The sequence below is a fragment of the Jaculus jaculus genome, chromosome 1 (genome assembly GCF_020740685.1).
Source record: "Jaculus jaculus isolate mJacJac1 chromosome 1, mJacJac1.mat.Y.cur, whole genome shotgun sequence".
Classification (NCBI taxonomy): domain Eukaryota; kingdom Metazoa; phylum Chordata; class Mammalia; order Rodentia; family Dipodidae; genus Jaculus; species Jaculus jaculus.
This window is the reverse complement of record NC_059102.1, coordinates 280,862,809-280,885,089: the sequence shown is the minus strand read 5'-3', so window position 1 is coordinate 280,885,089 and position 22,281 is coordinate 280,862,809. Positions and strand designations below refer to the sequence as shown.

Genomic DNA, 22,281 nt, shown 5'->3' with positions numbered 1-22,281 from the left:
CTGGACTTGAATGCATGACTTGAAGATATGCCCCCTGTTTGCTGCTGTTTTTGTTTTCTGTTTTCAACCATTCTTGTAATCCATAATTGGCATATCCTTACATGCCTATGCTAACCCTATATGGTAGATACTGTTCATACTTAAGAAGAATTAAGATTATTCTATTCAATCAGTACTTGAGAATCAAGGTACAATCTAGTATATGAAAAACTCAAGTGGTAGGATGTAAAGGAATGGTGTGAGAAGTGATAAAATCATAAATAATTACAATGTGATTCTTACCAACTCTAAATTGTTTCCCTAGCTTGAAATATACTCCTAGGGTAAAATACCTTGCTTATATCTATACGTGTTTGATACTTTGTGAATATTTAATTTATAATAAAAATATATATTTAACACCTTTCAAGTAACAGACTTGTAAATAAGAATTTAAATTGATAATTTCTCACAGGTAAAATATTTATTCAATATGAATATTTTGTTTAAATTTTGGAAAAAAATCATATGTCACATTCAGAAAAAGGTGATATCAGAGCAAGTAAATAGAATACCATAGGCAGGATGAATTAATAAACAAGGTTAATAGGAACCATACCCCAGGGTTGTGCACAACGGTATTCTGAATATGACCAAAGCTGACTATATCAAGTTGTCAGATAAAGATAGACAACTGTAGCTTAGAACTAAACCTCCTGGAATGTTTACTGGATTATTTTTAAGCCCTAGATTAAAGCAGAAACTACATACTCAGTAATTAAAATAAAACCTTACTTCTTGTATTCAGTCATCAAGCTGGACTAAGAACTCAATGATCTAAGAGCTCAGATTTCTTATCTGTATATTAGGACATCTTACCAAAATTATTATTTTGGGGGGGTGGATTTCCGAGGTAGGGTCTCACAGTAGCCCAGGCTGACCTGGAATTCAGTATGTAGTCTCAGGGTGACCTTGAACTCTTGTCAATCCTCCTACCTCTGCTTCCTGAGTGCTGGGATTAAAGGTATGCACCACCATCCCCAGCCAAAATGATTGTTTTATGAAAAATGGTCATGCTCCTAATTTTAAATTTAAAGTCAAAAGAGAGTTAAATGAGTGTTTCCTGAAATTCTCAATAGAAATATTGTGAACTAGCATATTGAAAATGGATTCTGCCCCACCCATTATAGTACACTCTTCTTAGAATACAAGTCTACTTCACACACCTTTCAGATGTCATTTTTGGCCTTTTCCTGAGATTACAATTGAAGGTGCCAATGTTCTTCTTACTTCTAATGAAAAACACTTTATATGAAGAACTGAAATGTGAACACAGGTCCTTTTTACATTCACAGTCATAAAACATCCCTTACCACATAGCAATGAGTTTGGTTACCTCTAGCGTAGTACACATAGGCACAAGTGATCTTAAAGTGAAAATTTTTAACTTTCTGAGTCTCTTATAAAGGATTTTACTCAGTAAATGAAGCTATAAGTATTTGACCTGATGACTTCTACAGTTAAGTGTTAAAAATTGTCCTAAAGATTATAGTATACCTTATCTTTAAGAGAAGATTATACAAACTTTCATTTGACCTTTCACCAACTAAAAGCTAAGAAGAACTAAAATAGTTCTTTGCATTGCAAATATCCTTGTATGATCTGCACTCAAGTCTCTGTCACTCTTAGCCCTTAAGTCTTCTCAGCCTTCTACCAGTGATCTCAAACTCCTACATTTACAAGTGGTCTCCTTTCCTTTACAAACATGACATATTTTGTAATGGTTGACATTTCATTCAATGAGCACATGTAGATTAAGTGTCTACTGTGTATAATATTTGGGATTCACGTACTAGCTACCCTTGTTCTGACACCTAATTTGAAAGCATTTTCCCAACATGTCTGTGTTAGGCCCTGAAAGGCCCAGGCCTGAGGCCTAGTGGAACTTCCTGAGCCTACCTAAAGTTTGGCGACCTGTCTCTGGCCAGCTAGGACTCAGCAAGACACCTAATGGCTTCTTGCTTGCCACCTCCATGTGGCAGTTGAAATTACCATTTCAATAGTTACAGTTTACTATTGGCCTTTACCTGTCCCTGCACCCCCCCACCCCCGCCAAGCCCCCCCCTCCTAAAATCCCCGCCTTCATCCCCAACATTATATAGGCAACTGCTCATAGCAATAGAGTTCCTGTGAGTTCCTGCTTTGAAAAGACTCCCAACTCTGTGGTTTTTCTCCAGTGGCTAGGAGAGGTTTCTGAGTCGTCTGACGCTCATCTTCCTCCTTAACCTCTTGGGAGGAACCAGCAGGCCTGGTCCTTCCCTCAGCACTACCTGGCCCCACCAGCCGCAGAGCCGGCATGTCCGTGTTCATTTCTCTGGTTCTCTTCCCACATGGGTTCATTGCCTTTCAGCTTGCTTCCCAACTCCTCCATTCGCGTCAGGCCTGTCTTCAGCCCTTGCCTCTTGGGAACTACTGCCAGAATGCTATATTCACACTACACTTTAGCTAATTAACATCTATGTAAAACTTAATCATGTATTTTCTTTGCTTCAATTTCTACTGCAGTAAATGGCTTAGGATGTTTAACACTGGTAATTGAGCCCAGCAGTTTACACATAGTGGTCAAGCCCTCTACTGCTCAGATATATCCTCAGCTCTTTTTTTCTTAAAGGCAGTGGTAGTATTGTGCACCCCATTCACACACATGCAAAGATGCCAAAGGAAGATGTTGGGTGTGTCTTGCTCTATTCTTCTTCTGCCTTATTTCCCTAAGACAGTCTCTCACTTAACCTGGAGCTCCCCATTCATTACTTGGCTAAACTACTGTCCTCAGAGCCCTAGATGTACTTCTGTCTCCACCCCTTAACAATGGAGCTACAGGCATGCATGGCCATGCTCAGTTTTTTTACATAGGTGTGAGGGAGCTGAGTCAGGTCCTCATGGGTGCATAACAAAGGCCTGCTGAGCCATCTCCCCAATCACTTTTAGCCCTTTTTTTTTTTTTAATTTTTTTTGTTCATTTTTTATTTATTTATTTGAGAGTGACAGACATAGAGAGAAAGACAGATGGAGGGAGAGAGAGAGAATGGGCGCGCCAGGGCTTCCAGCCTCTGCAAACGAACTCCAGACGCGTGCGCCCCCTTGTGCATCTGGCTAACGTGGGACCTGGGGAACCAAGCCTCGAACCGGGGTCCTTAGGCTTCACAGGCAAGTGCTTAACCACCTCTCCAGCCCACTTTTAGCCCTTTTTTAAGTTGATCAGCCAGGCTTACTCTTTGGTCTTAGGCAGTTCTACGCCTTGCATCTACCTGCCTTAATCTTCTGAGTAGCTGGAATTACAGGTGTGTGTTAACAGACTCAGCTTTAATTTCCTTAACTGTGAAATATCAGCAGCAGACTAAGGAGTAGATGAGTTCATTTTAATAACACAAGGTTCAATACAATGCCTAGAAGGTAAAAGTGTTCAGTGCATGGTAGATTGTATTACTCAGAAGAGGAACTGTATAAATAACTAAGCATGAACACAGAGGCCAGACTGCCTTTGTTCAAACATTTGTTCAACATTCTGCCACTTAATAATCTGGAGTCTCAAAGTAAATGTTATCTGAAATCTTTACTTTTCCTTAAATCTTACAACACTTGTAAGTTCATTTACACAGTTAAATTCTATGTCACCTTCCTTACCTAAACCCCATTCAGAGGTTTTTTACTACAAATAAAATATTTCTATTAGACATATGGCATGTCCAAACTTAAAAATGTTCTCCTTTCACAGCAAGATCTTCCCAAAGGCCTACTATCTACACTAGAATGCTAGCTTCTCCCAGTCTAACTTCTCCCAAATCTTAAAATCATGAAGCAAGATTTAATGTATTTTTATTCATGAGCATATCAAAACCTAGTTAAAGTCACATGGACCCTGTACCTGCATTTTGAATAAAGTGACTATGAGACTGAATTGTTGTTTGACCTGGGCAAATAAGCTAAGATTAAAAATGCATGTTACCTAGCAGGTAAGAGCACTTCTGTGCAAGCATAAGGGCTTGAGGAGCCTGAGAGACTACTACAGTTTGATTCCCAGGACCCATATAAACAGCTGCGCATGATCATGCACATCTGTAACTCTAGTCCTAGGGGGATCACAGACTGGAGAATTATAGGGATTCACAAACCAGAAAGTTTCAGGATCAGTAAGAGACTCAGGATCAAGACCATAGTACAAGGAAGAGTGTTGGAATGGGACACCAGATGTTCCTCTCCAACCACCACAGGAGAGTGCACCCCACCACAGGTGAGTGCTTCATTGGCACACAGACAGGTATACCCCCCCTCCACATACACACACACACACACACACACACACACACACACACACACAAACAAACACAGGATTGTCTATGTTACCACTCAGTGTAAATCAAGATAAGCTGCAGTCACTAATTGAAAAAAATATATATGAATAAGCATTTAGCTCTATGTTTGAATATTTAAGATAAAAAACAATGAAATAAATCATATTTTAAATAAGATAATCACAGTCATAATCAGCTAAAGTACCTAATATCTTCAAAAATGAGGCTAATTTTTGAATTTAGGCCTATTTAAAGAAGACTAAATATAGGATTCTACTTTAAAATTTCTATGAACTGTCCCAATATTATGTTTTAAGATTTAAAATGTCTAATACATGCAAAGCTTATTAAAATGCACATAATTTATCTGATTAAAAATGAAAATACACGTAATAAATAATGCTATTCATCTGTACTCTGTTAGCTCTCTCTTAATATACAAATGTATTTCTTTTCTACAAATATAGCAGCTAGGAAAAAAAATGATTATAACTGATCATTTTTACATCATATTCCATCATCTTTTCATTCGTTTCTCCTAGCGTTCCTTTGTGCCGTGTTCTTTTAAAGAGGTTTCTTTTTAGATCAATCCATATTTCCATAATCCACAGTGCAGTTTCCTCCTCTTCTCCCCAGGGTGGACTAACCCTCACATCCAGAACTATGGCTTACAACTGCCATTAAGCCTTATAACAATAACAAGATAACAAAAGAACGGGTGGAGATGAGGCTAGCTGGTAGCATATGTTAATCAATTCAATAGTTTCAGCTAATATAGCATGTTTATGAACTTAAAATTTTTAATAATGAAGTGTGTCCATGTCTACTTGTTCTTCTCAAGTATGTTTCAGGCCAAAATTTTGAAAATAGATAAGCAATCAGCAATGTTTCCCTTAAAATGTGCTAATAAGTGAAACAAAAAATACAAATCACCAAATGCAAAGGTTTGAAAAGCAAGCATGAAGTGTTACACTTATACCTCCAAGCCCTACTAAATCTAAACCTAGTGTTAAAAAGATAATTTTCTAAAATCTAATATTCAAGGCAGTATACAGTTTTAATAAACAATATTGATTCTAAGTACATGAATTAATGATGTTAAGCCAGTTTTAAAGGATATTTCCATCAAGTAATATTGAAGCATGTTCTTTCAAGATTTTTATTAGTCAACTAACTTTAGCTTCTTTTTAAACTAAAAGTCAATTCGTTTTCTTCTGATTTGGGGAAAACTGCTTCTAGTCCATCATCCTATTTATGTTCCCCTGGATAAATCATCTTTCCTCTCTGCTTCTCTCTAACACCCAGAACCTTGTAAAAGCTAAAGTCCCAGTTTACTTTTGCTATTACAAAAAGTAAGTTGTTTTGAAACTATATTTTATTTTTAATTCAGATTTGCTTTTAAATTTCATAATTTACTAAACATCAGATCTTCTGGTTTGTATTATTGAATAAAATATATTTCACTGACATAAAAATAAATATAAAAGCTCTACTTATAAATACTTAATTAATGTAAGATTTTTCCCCTTCAGCAGAAGAATTCAGTCACTGTTACAGAGATTACAAAATATAATTTTATCTGAAGTGAATTAAAAAAATATTTTCTTTGGTAGCACAACACTTTCATTTTTACAGCAAGAATTTCATCGATAAAGCAAAATTTCTAAAACACCATGGCTTTTCCAAATTTGTTTCTTATAGTGTGTAATAAAATGTTTAAATCTTAATAATTCATAAAATAAACTAAGAAAACAACACAATAAGAATATGACTATATTCTGTATTAAACTCCCTAACACTGTATCTGAAAAAGAAATTACTCTACCAGGTAGAAAGATACACAGAAAAATATAACATGAAACATGGGTTTAAGACATTTCATTCTTTTCATTTGAAAAACACAGAAATGGATATAGAATGCAATTGAACTATCTTCTTTTCCTGGGGTGGAGGGGTCTAATTAAATTGACTGATATTTTCATTTTTTGTTTATTTTTATTTATTTATTTGGGAGCGACAGAGAAAGAAAGAGGCAAACAGAGAGAGAGAATGGGCACACCAGGGCCTCCAGCCATTGTAAACGAACCCCAGATGCGTGCGCCCCTTGTGCATCTGGCTAACATGGGTACTGGGGAACCGAGCCTCGAACTGGGATTCTTAGGCTTCACAGGTAAGTGCTTAACTGCTAAGCCATCTCTCCAGCCCTTGACTGATGTTTTAAAATGACACACACAAAAAAAAAAAAAGAAAGAAAAGAACAGAGCCAAACCCCACAATGCATGGCCTACATTCCCCAATCAGGAGGGTCCATGCAGAGGGGGTATGACAGAGAGGAGGCTAAAATGATGGTACCAAAATGGCTGTATAAACTGTGTACATAACTAATAAAAAAAAATAACAGAACCAAGTGCAAACATGTAAAACCATGCCACTTTTTCAAACAGTTAAAATACTTTTGTAGATATTGAAACTTAATAAATTGTTTTTGAATAATTTATAATTTGATACAAGAAATAATTTACAAAATTCATAGGTATAAACACTGCTCAATTTTAAATCTTGAAAAACTATATTATACAAATTTCTTTTAATTAAATGTTCATGGATATATAAAATATTTTTTAAAGAAACAAACTGGCTTTTTCCTAACTCAAATTCAACATATATTAGACATGATTAAATATGGAAAGAAAATTATATACAGTGCTGAGTTAGTCAGGTACCTGGATGAGTCCTCAATATGTAACAGCTCTGGGAGGATCTAGCTAAAGGGCACAGTTTGAATGTGTAACTTTACTATGAAGCACTTAGATTTCCAACTCAAACTGTTTCCAGATAATTTCTACCAAGATTTACTTAATAAATGGACATACACTTTTATAATACTGTTTCTAAATGTACTTTTATTACCTAGTTGGGAATAGATACCTAATTATAAATACAAATTAAAACTTAAGTTTTTTACCTTCTGACGAAATAAAGGAAAGGAAGAACACACAGGTCATTATAAGCAATCACAGGCCCTCTAACCCTCAAGCTGCTAAAGCATCCCCAAACCACATCTTTTCATTCATATTTTAATGAAGTCTTATTATAGTTACATAACAACAGTTTAAACTCTTTATATATTTGTTTCCACTTTATTCTTACAGATTTCTAATATATTGCTGATCAACTGTTAAGATAATCTATCATAAATTTATTCAGTTTCTTTGATCTTTCACTCATTCAACTAGATATTGAAATAACCATTTATTCATGTGCCTGCCACTGTTATGAAATTTTAAAATATGAGAATATTTCATATCTTTCCTCTTCAAGAAACATATATACAGCTCAAAGAATGGAGGCAGGGAAGAGCACAGAGAAGGAAACGGGGGGATGAAGAAGGGAAAGAGAAAATCTATATAAAACAAACTATTATAGTAAACACATGTTGCTATGGAGGTGGGGGAGTGTATTCAAAGAAGAATAAAATTTCAAACTGTGGTTTAAAAGTAAGTAGAAATAAGCCAGGCATGGTGGTGCATGCCTTTAATCCCAGCACTCAGGAAGTAGAGGTAAGAGGATCATAGAGATCCAGGCCACCCTGAGACTACATAGTGAATTCCAGGTCAGCCTGGGCCAGAGTGATACCCTACCTCAAAAACCAAAAATTAAAAAAAAAAAAAATGCAAGGAGAAATAGACCAAAGAAACAAAAATAGAAAATAAATGCTACAAGAAAAGAAATGAGACTAGAAAGAAGGCAGACACTGGATATGGAGAAAGTTAATCACATCATTCGTTTACTGAATGTCTATGCCAGGTTGACACACACATCTTAACTTCCCCATGAATCTTGTGACACATCTATGAAGTTGTTTGAAGCAGGGGATACCTTCTATTGTAGATAGCATATAACTAGCAGGGTTAAAATTTCAAATTAAATTCTAAAATGCTTTAAAATATGTATGTCTTTAACTAAATGCAAAAAAAAACCACGTAAAATCTCTAGTTATCACTGTGTTTCAACTTCAAATCGTGAAATAATGTTATCATTCTGTCCTTCCTGGGCAATCCACACTGTTGACCAAGCAGTCTTTGCCACCCCTTTAAAGAGGGCCAACATCAGGGACAAACTCAGTGATCAGAGACGTATACAGATCACCCTCAAGCACTCTCCAGTACCAGCATCTCTACCTGAATCCCAGAGATGTGCTCAAACTAGAAGCAGGGCCAAAAAGCAATTTGCTTCTTACTTAGGCTTCTGAGCTTATAGGCCTCCTGCAAGAAAGGAGCAGGTCTTCCTTACTACCTTGCAATAAAGAACTCTGTGTATAACCTTAAGCTCTTACAGCAGTTGCAGCTACACAATTGGGGATGCTATTAATAACAATCAATGAGTGAGACTTCCAGGTAAGAAAGCAACACAAGAAGCATGTCAAATGTGCCTGGAGGTGGTGGGAAAATAAGCAAAAATACAGTAAAATACACTCTTCTACTGAAAAGTGAAGGTGTATAAAAAAATTATCAACACAACAGAGAAGTAGGAGAGATCCAGAGACTCTAGAGAACACAGAAGCAGCTCTAGCAGTGATATGGGTCTGTGTGGCCACAACCGCCAGGCTCTGCATGAGCACCATGAAAAGCCAGGTGAAGGAATTCTCAACTCACACCAGCCTCCTTGCACACTCAAGAAACCTAAAAGGGAAGTCTCAACTGAGCAGCTCCTAAGGAAGAGGATCTCAGGGACCAGTAGTACAACTTCAGGCACCCTCCCAGCCTTCCCTTCCCCAACTGCCAGTGCAAGTGCCAGCAAACTCCCAAGACCTGAGGAAGGGAACTCACCTACACAGCACCCAACACAGACTATCAGAGCTGCAACCCACCAACCCAGCCAGCATACCTGAGCCTACAGCACATCAAAGAGGGACCCAAGCGAGCATGGATCATAACTGAGATTCAAAGCCATCCCAAAAGGTAACAGTACCTACTTACACCAGGTCAGTACCCACCACAAAGCCTGGTATATAAACCTGCACTGGAAGTTCTAATCACATCTTACATACAAGGGCAGATTATTTGTTAAATCTGATGGATGGTCATATTTGCCATTCTTAAATAAATTGTATTTTGGGGTTGTCATTTGTTGCTTCCTAATTTGTACTGGCTTTGTCTCTTCTGTCATTTGGCAGGGCAAGGTCTCACTGGGCCACAAGACAACCTTGGAACCCTTTTCAGACCAAAAATTTCAGCCTCATGGTTGACAGGATTAAGGATGTGGGGCAACACACATCCTTAGGGACTTTGACTTTGTTAGAGGATCTGTCTGTTTTAATACTCATACTTGCATAAATATACCTTGCTGGTTTTGATTGAATGTGTATATTGTTCAGTTGAATTTTAGAATTTTGTTCCACCCAGCTGACTAGAATATTTGCGTACCAGGCAAACCCAACAAGTAGTAATTTTGCTATTACTCTGAGAGTCTTATAAGAGCCACACTTGGCATCTTAAACTCCTACCCTGAAGATATACAGCATCATATTTATGCATCTAAGAATACTGCAGATAATTAGAAATCCCAAGCAGCAAATTAAACCAAGATGCAAAAGTTTCTAGATTAAAATAATAACAAAAATCAAGGCACTATAATTCCATAAAAGCTATAAATCCATCAGAAATGACCTCCAGTGATACTGATTTAAATTAAATACCTGAGAAAGATTTCAAAAGAATGATTACAACTATGCTCAAACAAATCGAAGGAATCAAAGAAGATACAGGAAAACAATTTAATGAAATAAGGTAATACAAGGCATGAGTAAGGAAACAGAAATACTGAAGAAAATCCAATCAGAAAAATTAGCAATGAAAAACACAGTAAGTCAAATAAAAATCTCTGTAGGAATTCTCACCAGTAACATGAATGAAGGGGAGAACAGAACATCTAAACTAGAAGAACAAGTAGCAGATCTAATATAGTCCAACAAAGAGAAAGACAAGCTGATAGGGAGGTATGAATGGGAATTTCAAGATATTAAGGACACTATGAAAAGATCAAACATAAAAATTCAGGGTAGAGTAGAAGGAGAAAAAATTCACTCCAAAGGCATAGTAGGTGTTTTCAACAAAATCATAAAAGAAAACTTCCCCCAAACTGGGAAAGAGATGCCAATGCAGATACAGGAAACTTTTAGAACACCAAAAAAGACAAAACCTGGAAAGAACCTCTCCTCACCATTTTATAATTAAACTACCATAACACACAAACCAAAGAAAATTATTGAAAACAGTTAGAGAAAAAGAGCAAGTCACTTAGAAAGGCAAGTACATCAGGATAACAGCAGATTACTCAACACAAACTTTAAAAGTCAGATGGGCTTTGAATGATGTATTCCCAGTTCTGAAAGATAAGAACTGTCAAGCAAGAACACTTTATCCATCAAAGCTATCTATCCAAATTAATGGAGAAATAAGGACATTCCACAACAAAAACAGACTAAAGGAATATATGTCAACTAAGCCAGTTCTGTAGAAAATGCTTGAAGGGATCCTCCAGGCTGGGAAAAAAAAAAAAAGAAAGAAAGCACAAAATGAGGAAACAGGAAAAAATAAACCACACTTAAATAACAGTTCAAACAAGAGTGTAAAGGGAAAACAGGAAACACTTAAAAACAAGAAAAATGAGAATAAATTCATACCTTTCAATAACAACACTTAATATCAATGGCCTCAATGTCCCAACCAAAAGACAAAGGCAGATTGGATTAAAAAGCACGAAGCTTCTGTTTGTTGCCTCCAAGAAACTCACCTCTCCATAAAAGACAGAAACTATCTTTAGCCTTTGTTTTAGTAGTGATACTATACTATCTCCCCAAAAGGAAGGTCTGAAAGTAAAATAAAGTAGGAACACAAAGCTCCTAAAATCATGCCCAGTACACAGTAAGAGCTAAATGAAAATTTCATTTGTCATCAGTTACTACTGAGGCCATCCCGCATCAAGGCTGATTAAGCAGATAAATGTCAGTAAACTGTAAAGTGGATGAAAAGTACACACAGTGTTTCTTGTTTCTTTTGTAGTAGTAATCATTATATTCTCCAAACCACATATAGCAAGACCATTCGCCAAGACTCTTTGCTAGGCTCTCATATAAGGATTGATTTCTTTAGATTAAATATCAAGTATTTTAGCAAAATGGTCTCTAAAGTTCCTTTCAACTCTAACTTTGAAAAGTTTGCTTGAACTACTATGACCTGAACTCTTGTAAGTCATAGATGTTCACCATCATTACATATTTAATTACCTTTGGTTCTTTCAAACTACGGACCTCTCAAATTGTGGAAACGAGGCCCAAGTGAAAGCTCCTGTGCAGTGTTGTATCAGCCTAAACGGGAGCAGGGGCAGCTGATCTCACTAACAAGCATTTGCAGACATACTGAAAAGTGCCCCTAGCTACATGTGATCCCAAAGTTGGCCATCTCTAGCAGAAGTATTGAGGAGCAGTTAAAAAGTAGAAATAAAAAGAAGAGTAATAACAAAGAAAGAATTGGAAAGGGACAGGAAACTTCTAGGGCTGTAGATAGGAAAGAACTGAGAAGACCTAAACACAAGCCCTCCATCATGGCAAAATGAGCCCACAGGATCAGATCTCTGCACATGACTTAGGAATACACCAGGATTAGTTTATTTCCAAATCATGTCTTCCCTACAAGGATGTCTTTAAATTTTTAAGTAATTTTTAAGTCCACCCTTTCTTTCATTTTTTTTGTCTGTGATGCTAAGGTCAAGAACTGCACCACAACAATTAATATTTAAATGCTTGTTATTGGCTTTTTCAAGCCAAATTGTATTTTCTGGGTCTTTTGGGTTAACTTTCATATCTAAAAAAATCATTTTCACAGTATTAAAAATCAAGGGACTGTGTGCTTATTTCTGAATGAACTACTTTAAAGATATGCTTTGATTAGATTTTACTTATATAAATTATAAGCATTACACTTATAAATGGAAATTTTTTAAGTTGTTAGAATATAATTTTAACTATGTTAAGATATTACCTCATTTCTATTAAGATTTTAAAAAAGGAACTTGCACATTAGGTATCCAGAAAGAAGTACTTATTTCCAGCAAACAAATATGAATTTTAATTACATATTTTACAACTTAACTTCAAAATGTAATACCTGTAACATAAATTTTAAAACATTTTTCTGTACACATACACATATAAAATATTTCATTATTTTGTTCATCTAAATGTTTCCAGAACTATAAGAAACTAAAATTTTTTTTTAATTTATTTACTTGAGAGCGACAGAGACAGAAAGAGGGAGAGAGAGAGAGAGAGAGAGAGAGAGAGAGAGAGAGAGAGAGGGCAAGAGCGCTGTGCACTAGGGCTTCTAGCCACTGCAAACGAACTCCATACACGTGCATCTGGCTAATGTGAGTCCCGGGGAATCGAGCCTCAAACTAGGGTCCTTAGGCTTCACAGGCAAGCGATTAACCAGTATCTCTCCAGCCCAAGAAACTAAAATTTTAAATGCTAACTTAAAAAAAAAAAAAAAAAAAAAAGCAGCCTGTAGTTCCCTTCCCATTCCTTGTAGCTTTCTAAGATTACAAACTTTTAAGAAAATAAAGTGTAAGAATCTAATAAGAAAACATTTTTAATTCATCTTCTAAATGTAAGTGATTCAGATATTACTATGAGAAAGAAAAGGCTGATCACTTATTTGTAGCAGTTACATAGAAAGAAATAATGAGCATATTCAACAAAGATTTACTACTACCAAGTTTTTAATGACTGGGAAAATTTTTGAATGTTCCAAAATATATATTTGATGAATATGAGAGTATAGCAATAGATTAAACTTATCAACGTCAAGCCACTACTATTTTTAATATAAATACTTCTTCACTCATCCCTTTGGTAACTTTGTTTTGTTTTTAATTAGTAATTTTTAGGTAACTTCCCTATGTGCACCAAACCTGCTCTTATGATGCCTCTTAGTTGATCCAGAAAAGGATAATTGCATCTAGTCATACAGTAGTCACAGCAGTTAGTATTAATAATACCACATTCCAATTTAAAATGCATTTTAACTATGTGTCACCAACCTGGTCTCCAAAGTCCTCTGGGAATTTCCACAAGATCACAGGATCTGCAAACAATTGACACATGTCATTAAAAATAAACATAGGAAAATATTTAAAGCAACAGTCTTGCTCAGATGCTCTTAATGTTACCAAAGCTAGTTTAATTATAATTTTTATATTTTTAAAAGACAATTGTCACTTTACCTTTATCAAATGTGTGTGTGTGTGTGTGTGTGTGTGTGTGTTGCTTGTTTTTGTTTTCGAGGGAGGGTATCACTCTAGCCCAGGCTGAGTTGGAATTCATTATATGGTCTCAGTGTGGCCTTGAACTCAGAGTGATCCTTGTACCTCTGCCTCCTGCGTGCTGGGATTAAAGTCATACACCACCATGTCCAGCTGAAATCAATATTTTTGATATTTTAAGTGTTTAAATTACCTTTGAAATAGGGCTAAATGAAATTAGCAACTTGCTCAAATTATTAAAAATTATTTCTTATAGTAATTTGTTTCACGTACATATTTTAGCTTTTACAGTTCTTGACATTAATTTTCAATTTAAGTTATACATACAATAATATTATTTGTAACTTGAAAATAAAAATGTAGGGTGGTAAAAAAATAAGCCTTAAGATTCCATTTAAAATCATAATTATGAATTTTAAAAATCATTTTGCCTTAGGCCAGTTTTAACCAGATTTAAGCTATAAATTGTCTTCAAAACTATAAATAAGTTAGTGGGTAGGTTCAATGAAGCTTATTTTAAAAATAAAATCGATATTTGCAGGTTATTTTAGAAAATAAAATGTTCATACATTTAAAATATTGACTAGCACTAGTAAATATTTTGGTCCTATATTTAGTTCTTAATTCTGTCAAAACAAATGTGATTTTTTTTTTTTTTGAGGTAGTCTCACTCTAGTCTAGGAATTCACTATGTGTTCAAGGGTAGCCTTGAACTCACTGGGATCCTCCTACCTCTGCCTCCTGAGTGCTGGGATTAAAGGCATGCACCACCATTCCAAATGTGAATATTTCGAATGTATTTTAAAAGATAATAAACAATGAATCCATATTATATCTGAAGACAAGTGTTGAAAGCCCACAATAAAATCAATACAAGTGTGCCAGTTTGACAAGTTAAAACTTCACCCTGGACACGGTGAACCAATGATCGTACTCACTGTATCCAGTCAGTAGAAAATGGGCCAGGAAGGGTGGTGCATGTCTTTAATCCTAGCACTCAGGAGGCAGAGGTATTAAGACTGCCATGAGTTTTAGACCACTGTGGGATTAACAGACTGAGTTCCAGGTCAGCCTGGGCTAGAATTAGACCCTACTTGGAAAAACAAAATTACATCACTTCTACTATTTTATACTGCTTTTTAAATAAACAAGTAATAAGACCCAATGTGGCTAACAGCATTTTTCACATGAGCTGGCTACTCTAGTATCTTCACAGATTTGTTTCTCAAGCATTTATGTAAATGCTTACTTAACAATTACTATGGAAAAGTCAGGTGTGGTGGCACATGTCCTTAATCCCAGCACTTGAGAGGCAAAGGTAGGAAAGTCACTGTGAATTCATTCGAGGACACCCTGAAACTACATAGGGAATTCCAGGTCAGCGTGAACTAGAGTGAAACCTTACCTAGAAAAACAAAAAATGAAAATAAAAACTAAAATCCCAGAAAATAATTACTATGGAAGTAAAGCTTTCCAGATAAAACTATATAAATAAGCTTCTTAAAACATTTACATAAAAAAGATGCAATAGCAAGCCTTACACTTGGCCACCCAGGCCAAATGAGCCAATGGGTGCAATAGTGGCACATATGTTTTGGGGGAAACCAACCGCCTTCTAATTTGACTAGAGGCCCACTACATGGGAGAGAATAAATCCCTAATATTGAAAACCTAAACGGGGGTAGTCATGAGCCCTAGGGGTACAACATCTGCTGGTGTCTGGCTAAATATATATACTATGCTCACCAAACTAACTGTCCAACAAACACTTCTCTTAATGCTCATACCTATATGAATGCTATTCTCACTTTTGGTTAGAGAACTTTTTCTTTTCAGATGGCAGTGACCTTGGAAAGACTCAGAAGGCACCATGGTGCTGAGAAGTGACAGAGGAGTGGTCAGCACTAAAATATCTCTATCACACCTTCCAAGGCTCAGGGTCCATTGCACAAGATGTGGTGGAAAGAATGTAAAGAGCCAAAGGAAGGGTGAGATTCCTTACAATGTGCTCCTCCAGACACAAAATGGCCTGGATATCCATGACCTCACAGCACCTGACACTACCTACACAACACCATCATAATAGGATGTAAAGATGATGACATCAAAATAAAAGAGAGACTGATTGAGACGGGGTAGGGTATGATGAAGAGTGGAGTTTTAAAGGGGAAAGTGGAGGGGAGGGAGGTAATTACCATGGGATATTGTTTACAATTATGGTAGTTGCCAATAAAAAATTAATTAAATAAATAAATCTTTAAATGATGCAATAGAAATGTAAAAAGGTAATACCAAATGAATGTATCATCTCAATGTAAATTAAAATATATGCACTTCTGAAATTAATGTGAAATAGATTAGCAATCAGCTGAAAATTCTTAGACACTGGATAATTATGTTCCCAACTGGAAAAAATACATACATTCATGTAACAATTGTACTTATATAGCAGCTATTAAGATGCAAATCTCATAAAAGTGGATGACAGAATCTCTATGAATAAGATTGTACAGTGGTGAAGGCACTTGCCTGCAAAGCCTAACAACCCGGGTTTTTATTCCCCAGTACCCATTTAAAGCTAGATGTACATGATGGTGCTCCACCTGCAGCAAATAGAGGCCTTAGCATGCCCATACACATTAATTCATTCTCTCTCTATTGAACATAAATAAGTAAAATGTTTTTTTTAAATGTTGACTAACTTATACAAAATAAGTGGCTATAGAAGCAAATCATCATGCAAAAATATAGTTCAGTCATTTCTCACAAATCATGGAATGGCTTTAATGAAAATATGTAAAAGATCTCTTTTACCCAACTACAATTTATAGGTAGTTACCATTTGAGAAAATAAGCATTTGTTTTTATTTTTATTTTATTTATTTACACACAGATAGAAGCAGTAAGGAGGTAGAGACAGAGAGAGAGACAGAGTATGGTTACACCAGGGCCTTTTGCCACTACAAATGAACTCCAGATACATGTGCCACTTTGTGCATCTGGCTTAATCTGGGCACTGATGAATTGAACCTGCATCAGCAGGCTTTGAAAGCAAGCACCTTTAACTGCTGAGCCATTCCTCAGCCCAAAATAAGAATTTTTCTTATTCCCTGTCTTAAAGTCAGTTTATGGTTTGTCTGTACTGTTTGCACCATTTTGCTAAGTACGGATAGCTGCCTACTTTCATTCTTCCTGGCCCAGTCACTGCTCTTTCTTATTTTGTATGAAGGAAAACAAAGGGCTGCATGGAAGCACTAACTAGCTTAGCCACTGACTGGAAGACGCCCTATTTCTTTTTATTAAATAAATTTTATCCCTCAGCAGTATGTAGAAATTTAACAAAATCATATGTCTTTATATGCTAAAATGATTAATTTAGTTACTGCTTATGTGGTTATATTTACACCACATCTGACATAACTTTGTTACAACTTTTCACAAGTAATGCAAAGGAACAAAAGATCTGAAGGAAAAAAAAAAGAATAAGCCGATTTTACAACTTCACACAAAGACAGAAGTTTTCCCTGGTGATTATTTTCAAGATGCTCCATCTGATCTGGCAATGTTAGGCCAATTTTATGCTGATTTCATGGATGAAAGGATGAGAACCACCAGCAGGAGTCATCACTGCCAATGACAAGCAACATCATGCTCTTCTTTCCCAAGTCTTCTAGAATTCAAAGGAGTTCTATCTGTGTCCATATTTAAAACATTTTGCTGCTTACAGGATGATCATATAACTTGATTTTCAACATATACACAGTTAATTTTATTTTAGTCAAATAATATCATAGAATAAGAAAAGTATATAAATTTTTGCTAAATTAGTAAATTTTACAGGTAATATTTAAAGTGTTATCTGTATACCACTACCACAGGTTTCCTAATTTATGATTAACCCATTTTTAAAGTATAAAGTAAAATAAATTACGGAATATTTTATTTTGGTTCTCAATTAGATATTTCACATTTTCTGGGCCTTAATAAAAAAAAAACCATTAACTTACTACTATAATTAAACTAAACATAAAAAATACAAAAAACATTTTTATCTTTCTATACATGAATAAAATATACTTAATGCTGTGAAATTCAAATGTTAATTAAGTGTGTAGTATCTTCATAATTGTCATTTGTAAAATCACAGCTCAGAGCATATATACCTTTAGAAAAATTGAACATAAAATCTTAGTGTTTTAGCTTTATTATAAATTTCAGTGTTTGCTTTACTGACACTGTAGAACAGAGTGAACAGAGCAATGTAAGTGTATTTGCCTAGGTATATAGCTGGCTAATGGCAGACTTCACCTTTCTCAGCAGAAAAGTCAGGAGCACCTATCTCAAATACTTTCCAATAATTAATAAATCTGAGGCCAATTTTATTTAAGTTCCCAGTATATTTCTTTAAAACCACAAAATTTTGCTAAAAAAAAAAAAAAAAAAAAAAAAAAAAAAAAAAAAAGGAAAGTCCTAGCCTTCCAGTGCCTCACAGCATTCATAGGCACATCTACCAAAAGCTTTCCAAGTATTGGGCAAAGCATTGTTTCCTCAAGGTTACTAAAGGACATTTGAGCTCAGTGTGAAAATTCACTCACATGGTAATCTCAAGAAATGTTGCTTATAAAAGAATGTCTTTTGGGTTGGAGAGATGGCTTAGAGTTTAAGGTGCTTGCCTGCAAAGCTTAAAGATCCCAGTTGTATTCTCCAGGTCCCACATAAAAAAGATGCACAAGCCGGGCGTGGTGGCACACGCCTTTAATCCCAGCACTCGGGAGGCAGAGGTAGGAGGATCGCCGAGAGTTCGAGGCCACCCTGAGACTTCGTAGTGAATTCCAGATCAGCCTGAGCTACAGTGACACCCTACCTTGAAAAACCAAAAAAAAAAAAAAAAAAAAAAAAAAAGATGCACAAGGTGGTGCATGTATCTAGAGTTCACTTGCAGTGGCTAGAAGCCCTGGCATACCCATTTCTTTATCTCTCTCAAATAAATAAATAAAATATATTTTAAAATATTTTTAAAAGAATATCATTTGAGTATAAATGATCAAAAATCATTAAATAGGACTAAAAGAGATGGCTTAGAGGTTAAGGCACTGGGCTGTGAAGCCTAAGGACTCAGCTTCAACTCCCCAGTATCCATGTAAGCCAGATGCACAAGGTTGCACATGTGTCTGGAATTTGTTTGCAGTGACTGGAGGCCCTGGCATGCTCTTTCTCTCCCTGTCTCGCTTCCCCCCTCCCACTTCCCTTCTCTCTTTCAAATAAGTAAAATAAATTTTAAAAGTCATTAAATAAAATACCTAATTCCATTTTTTTGAATACTTCTAAAACTGCAGCCACACAAATAATTTAATAGATAATCCAACCCTTCCTAAATGTGACTTCCCAAAACAAATCTAAAATTAGTATCACAAATCAAAATGAGGAAGCTATTTTGGCTTAGGTATTAGCAAATTCTAACTGAGGTGAGCTTTAGGAAAATACAGTGCAATGTATAGCATGTTAGATACAGCATTATGCTTCAATCCCATTTGACAAGACTTATTATAATGAAATGAAAGCCATCATCAATCACCTGATGGAGTAATTCCAAACTTAACCAAACAGGGCTAATGGGTGAGAATTGAATTGAAAACACCTTGACAAAGAAAGCAATTTCTTTCTTCGCACTACTCTGAAGCTGTGGGTGATCACAGTAATCGAACCATCAACAGTGAGGGGCCATCTGTCCCAAGGGCCCTTCATGAGTTTGTTTGTTTTTTTTAAAATCAAAAAAAGTGAGGGGAGGGGAGAGAAATGCTGTACCACAGATGTTCAATCTTGATTAACCTATGAGACAAGGATCTTACAGCCAAGAAGCAATGTTTGGACAGTTTTCAAGTATTAATCATGTAAAGCCAACACAAAGGTTCTTATAAGAACCCAGAAAGAAAGTAATTCACTTTTACTTGTAGAAAGATGACCTGTCATATAAACTATATGCATATATTACTCAGCTATTAGTTCTACATATACTAAAGCACTTGCTCTTTTCCTGATGCCCTTTAAAAAAGAAAGAATACTTTAAGTTAAAATGATAGTTGATTTTTAGGACTCTTTCTACAAGTATATAACTTTAAAAGATATACTTTATTATACTATACAGTATGTTTATGTTTTTGAAGTAAATATTTACAAAAAATACAGCCTTAACAAGAGTGTTCATAAATATTTTACTCATAACATTTCCAATTAGTTTCATTTAATATCAAAAAGCTTTACATTGAAGTACAAATCTAATATGAAGTACAGCAGTCTTCTGCTGATCTTGGATATACAGACACAGTTTCAACTTCAATACTGGAGGATAAGCTGAAGTTCCTAAAAAGATTCATTTTAACTGTAAAAATTACTTAAAAGTTCACAAAAATGAAAATATATGCAAACTACATTAAGAATAATTACTAAAATATTTTAAGGTAATTTTAAGGTAGATGTTGTATAGCAAATTCTTCCAAATTGACATTCCCCTTGAAGAGAGGAGAGAGGCTCTGGACACTAAGGAGATCAAGTCTGGAAGAGCTAAACCTCAAGTCCCCAAAGTTATAAGGGTGGTAAACAACTGCTAAGGGGCAGGCTAGCCAGTGGTATTGGCAATTGGCAATTAAAACATTCCCTCCTGGAGAATGAGGGAAGCTCAAGAGACTCAAAAAGTCAACAAGACTAGGAAAAGGATTACAGGACCACAACCTAAGGCTATATAAGGGGAAAAATATAATTGCATGGGAAAAGACTTTCTGACCAGCTGGGCTGCCTGTAAATTGTGGAGTGAGCTCCAGAAACACAGGTTTGTGAGTTGGCACCTATGATGGGGTGGACTTTTAGATGATATATTTGCCTTTGAGTCATCAAGTGCTCCTGTAAGCAACCTCTCACCCTCCTTTGTAAGGAATCCCAATAAACTATGGGTTCACCAAAATCATTTTGGTATAATAGTGCTTTGGTGTTTCCTCTATGCCCTATCTGAAGTGATTAGATCTGTGTCAGCATACCCTCAAGGAAAAAAATTTCCCATGGCAATAGAATACATTTAACCAAATTAAGCCATACATCAATATTTTCCAGAATACTTTCAAGCTAAATGTAGGATAAACATATAACTGAATTTCAAGTTGATGGAAATGCAATAATACACGTTGTATCTCGGTGACTCCTAGACCCTGTAATATCAGGCATGTATGTGAATGATGCATGGACAAATGTTCTTTGCAAGGAGAAACAGTCAACTCAGATCTTGCCAAATACATGGCATTTTACTTACCCAACCCCAAAATCAAAATATAAAATAAGAAAATTTTAAATTTATAAGATATAACTAAAGAGAAAAGTAGTGGACTAAATCGGACACAAGATATTAAATGTTAGGAGACATAGAGGAGAAAGAGAGAGGGAACAGAGAGAGAAAAAAAATAAAGCCCAGAATAGAAACATAAATTTGCTTAGAGTTCTGAAAGGCCAGACCAAAGAGAAGAATGTATATAATGAGAAAGGAAAGAACAATATGAAAAGAATTAAATAGTGATTTTTCCAAACTTGGTAAAAGAAATAAATTTTCAAATTAGAAACTAGAAAAAAAGCTAGGTATGGCTACAAGATGGACACAGCTGGAGGCATCATATTAAAATCACAATATACAAAGAGATACAGCTATCTCTAAAAGACAATGCAAAAGATCACACACAGACACAAAAAATGATGACAGTAGACTTAATAGCTGCAATGAAAGAGGAAAGGAAGTGGAATATACTTAAAACTTTTACAGAAGTATGTTTATCATCCACAAAAACTGTATAAACGGGAATGTAGTCACAATAAAAAGTATTTTCAGAAAGACAAAACTTAAATAATTACCAAGGATAAAGGAGTGATTAAAAATTGTAACATAGGGCTGGAAAGATGGTTTAGTGGTTAGAAAGTTTGCCTGCAAAGCCAAGGACCCATTTCTACTCTCCAGATCCAACATAAGTCAGACAAAGTGACACAAGCACACAAAGTCATATATGCACACAAGATGGCACATGCATCTGGAGTTAAGAGTGCAGTGCCTAGAGATCCTGTTGCATCAATTCTCGAAAAACCAATAAATAAATCAATAAATAAACAAATAAATTCTCTTTTTTGAGCTTACTCTCTCTCTCACTAAAACACACACACACACACAAACACACAAAACTGGTAACAAGTAGACTGAAGTACCTTGCAAGAGACAACACCAATTTTAGCAGGAAAACTAGCCACATGAGAATAACAGATAAAACTAACTACACACTAACTACTCATGGGCTTGTAGGGTCAAAAGAGATGCATCCCTACACATCACACTGAAACAAGCCCATCCATTTATCATACACAGGAATTACTCAAACCTCTCAGTCCTCCTCCTAGAGTGTCCAATAAACAGACAGGTTTCAAAGTTCCTCCCAATGTCAAACTAAATTTCTATGAGAAAATTCAACATTTTTTCCCTCTACCAAAATGGTGAGAAGAATGCAGAGTTACATATGTCCTCATACAGAAATTAAAACAAACCCAGCTGTTACTTTATTTGGTAACTCTTTCTCAGCCCCCACAAATTGCTTCCTCCATACAA

At 35.6% G+C, this 22,281-nt stretch overlaps 1 protein-coding gene across 3 annotated transcripts in view; it reads right to left on the bottom strand.

The window, feature by feature from the left end:
• The window catches only part of Dennd1b (DENN domain containing 1B), a 265,313-nt gene that overhangs the window by 186,897 nt on the left and 56,135 nt on the right, over window positions 1-22,281 (bottom strand). For all 3 annotated transcript variants that reach the window (XM_045141132.1, XM_045141130.1, XM_045141131.1), the window contains exon 3: window positions 13,431-13,474. In XM_045141132.1, coding sequence (XP_044997067.1) covers window positions 13,431-13,474 — 44 coding nt within the window. The remainder of the gene's footprint in view (window positions 1-13,430; window positions 13,475-22,281) is intronic.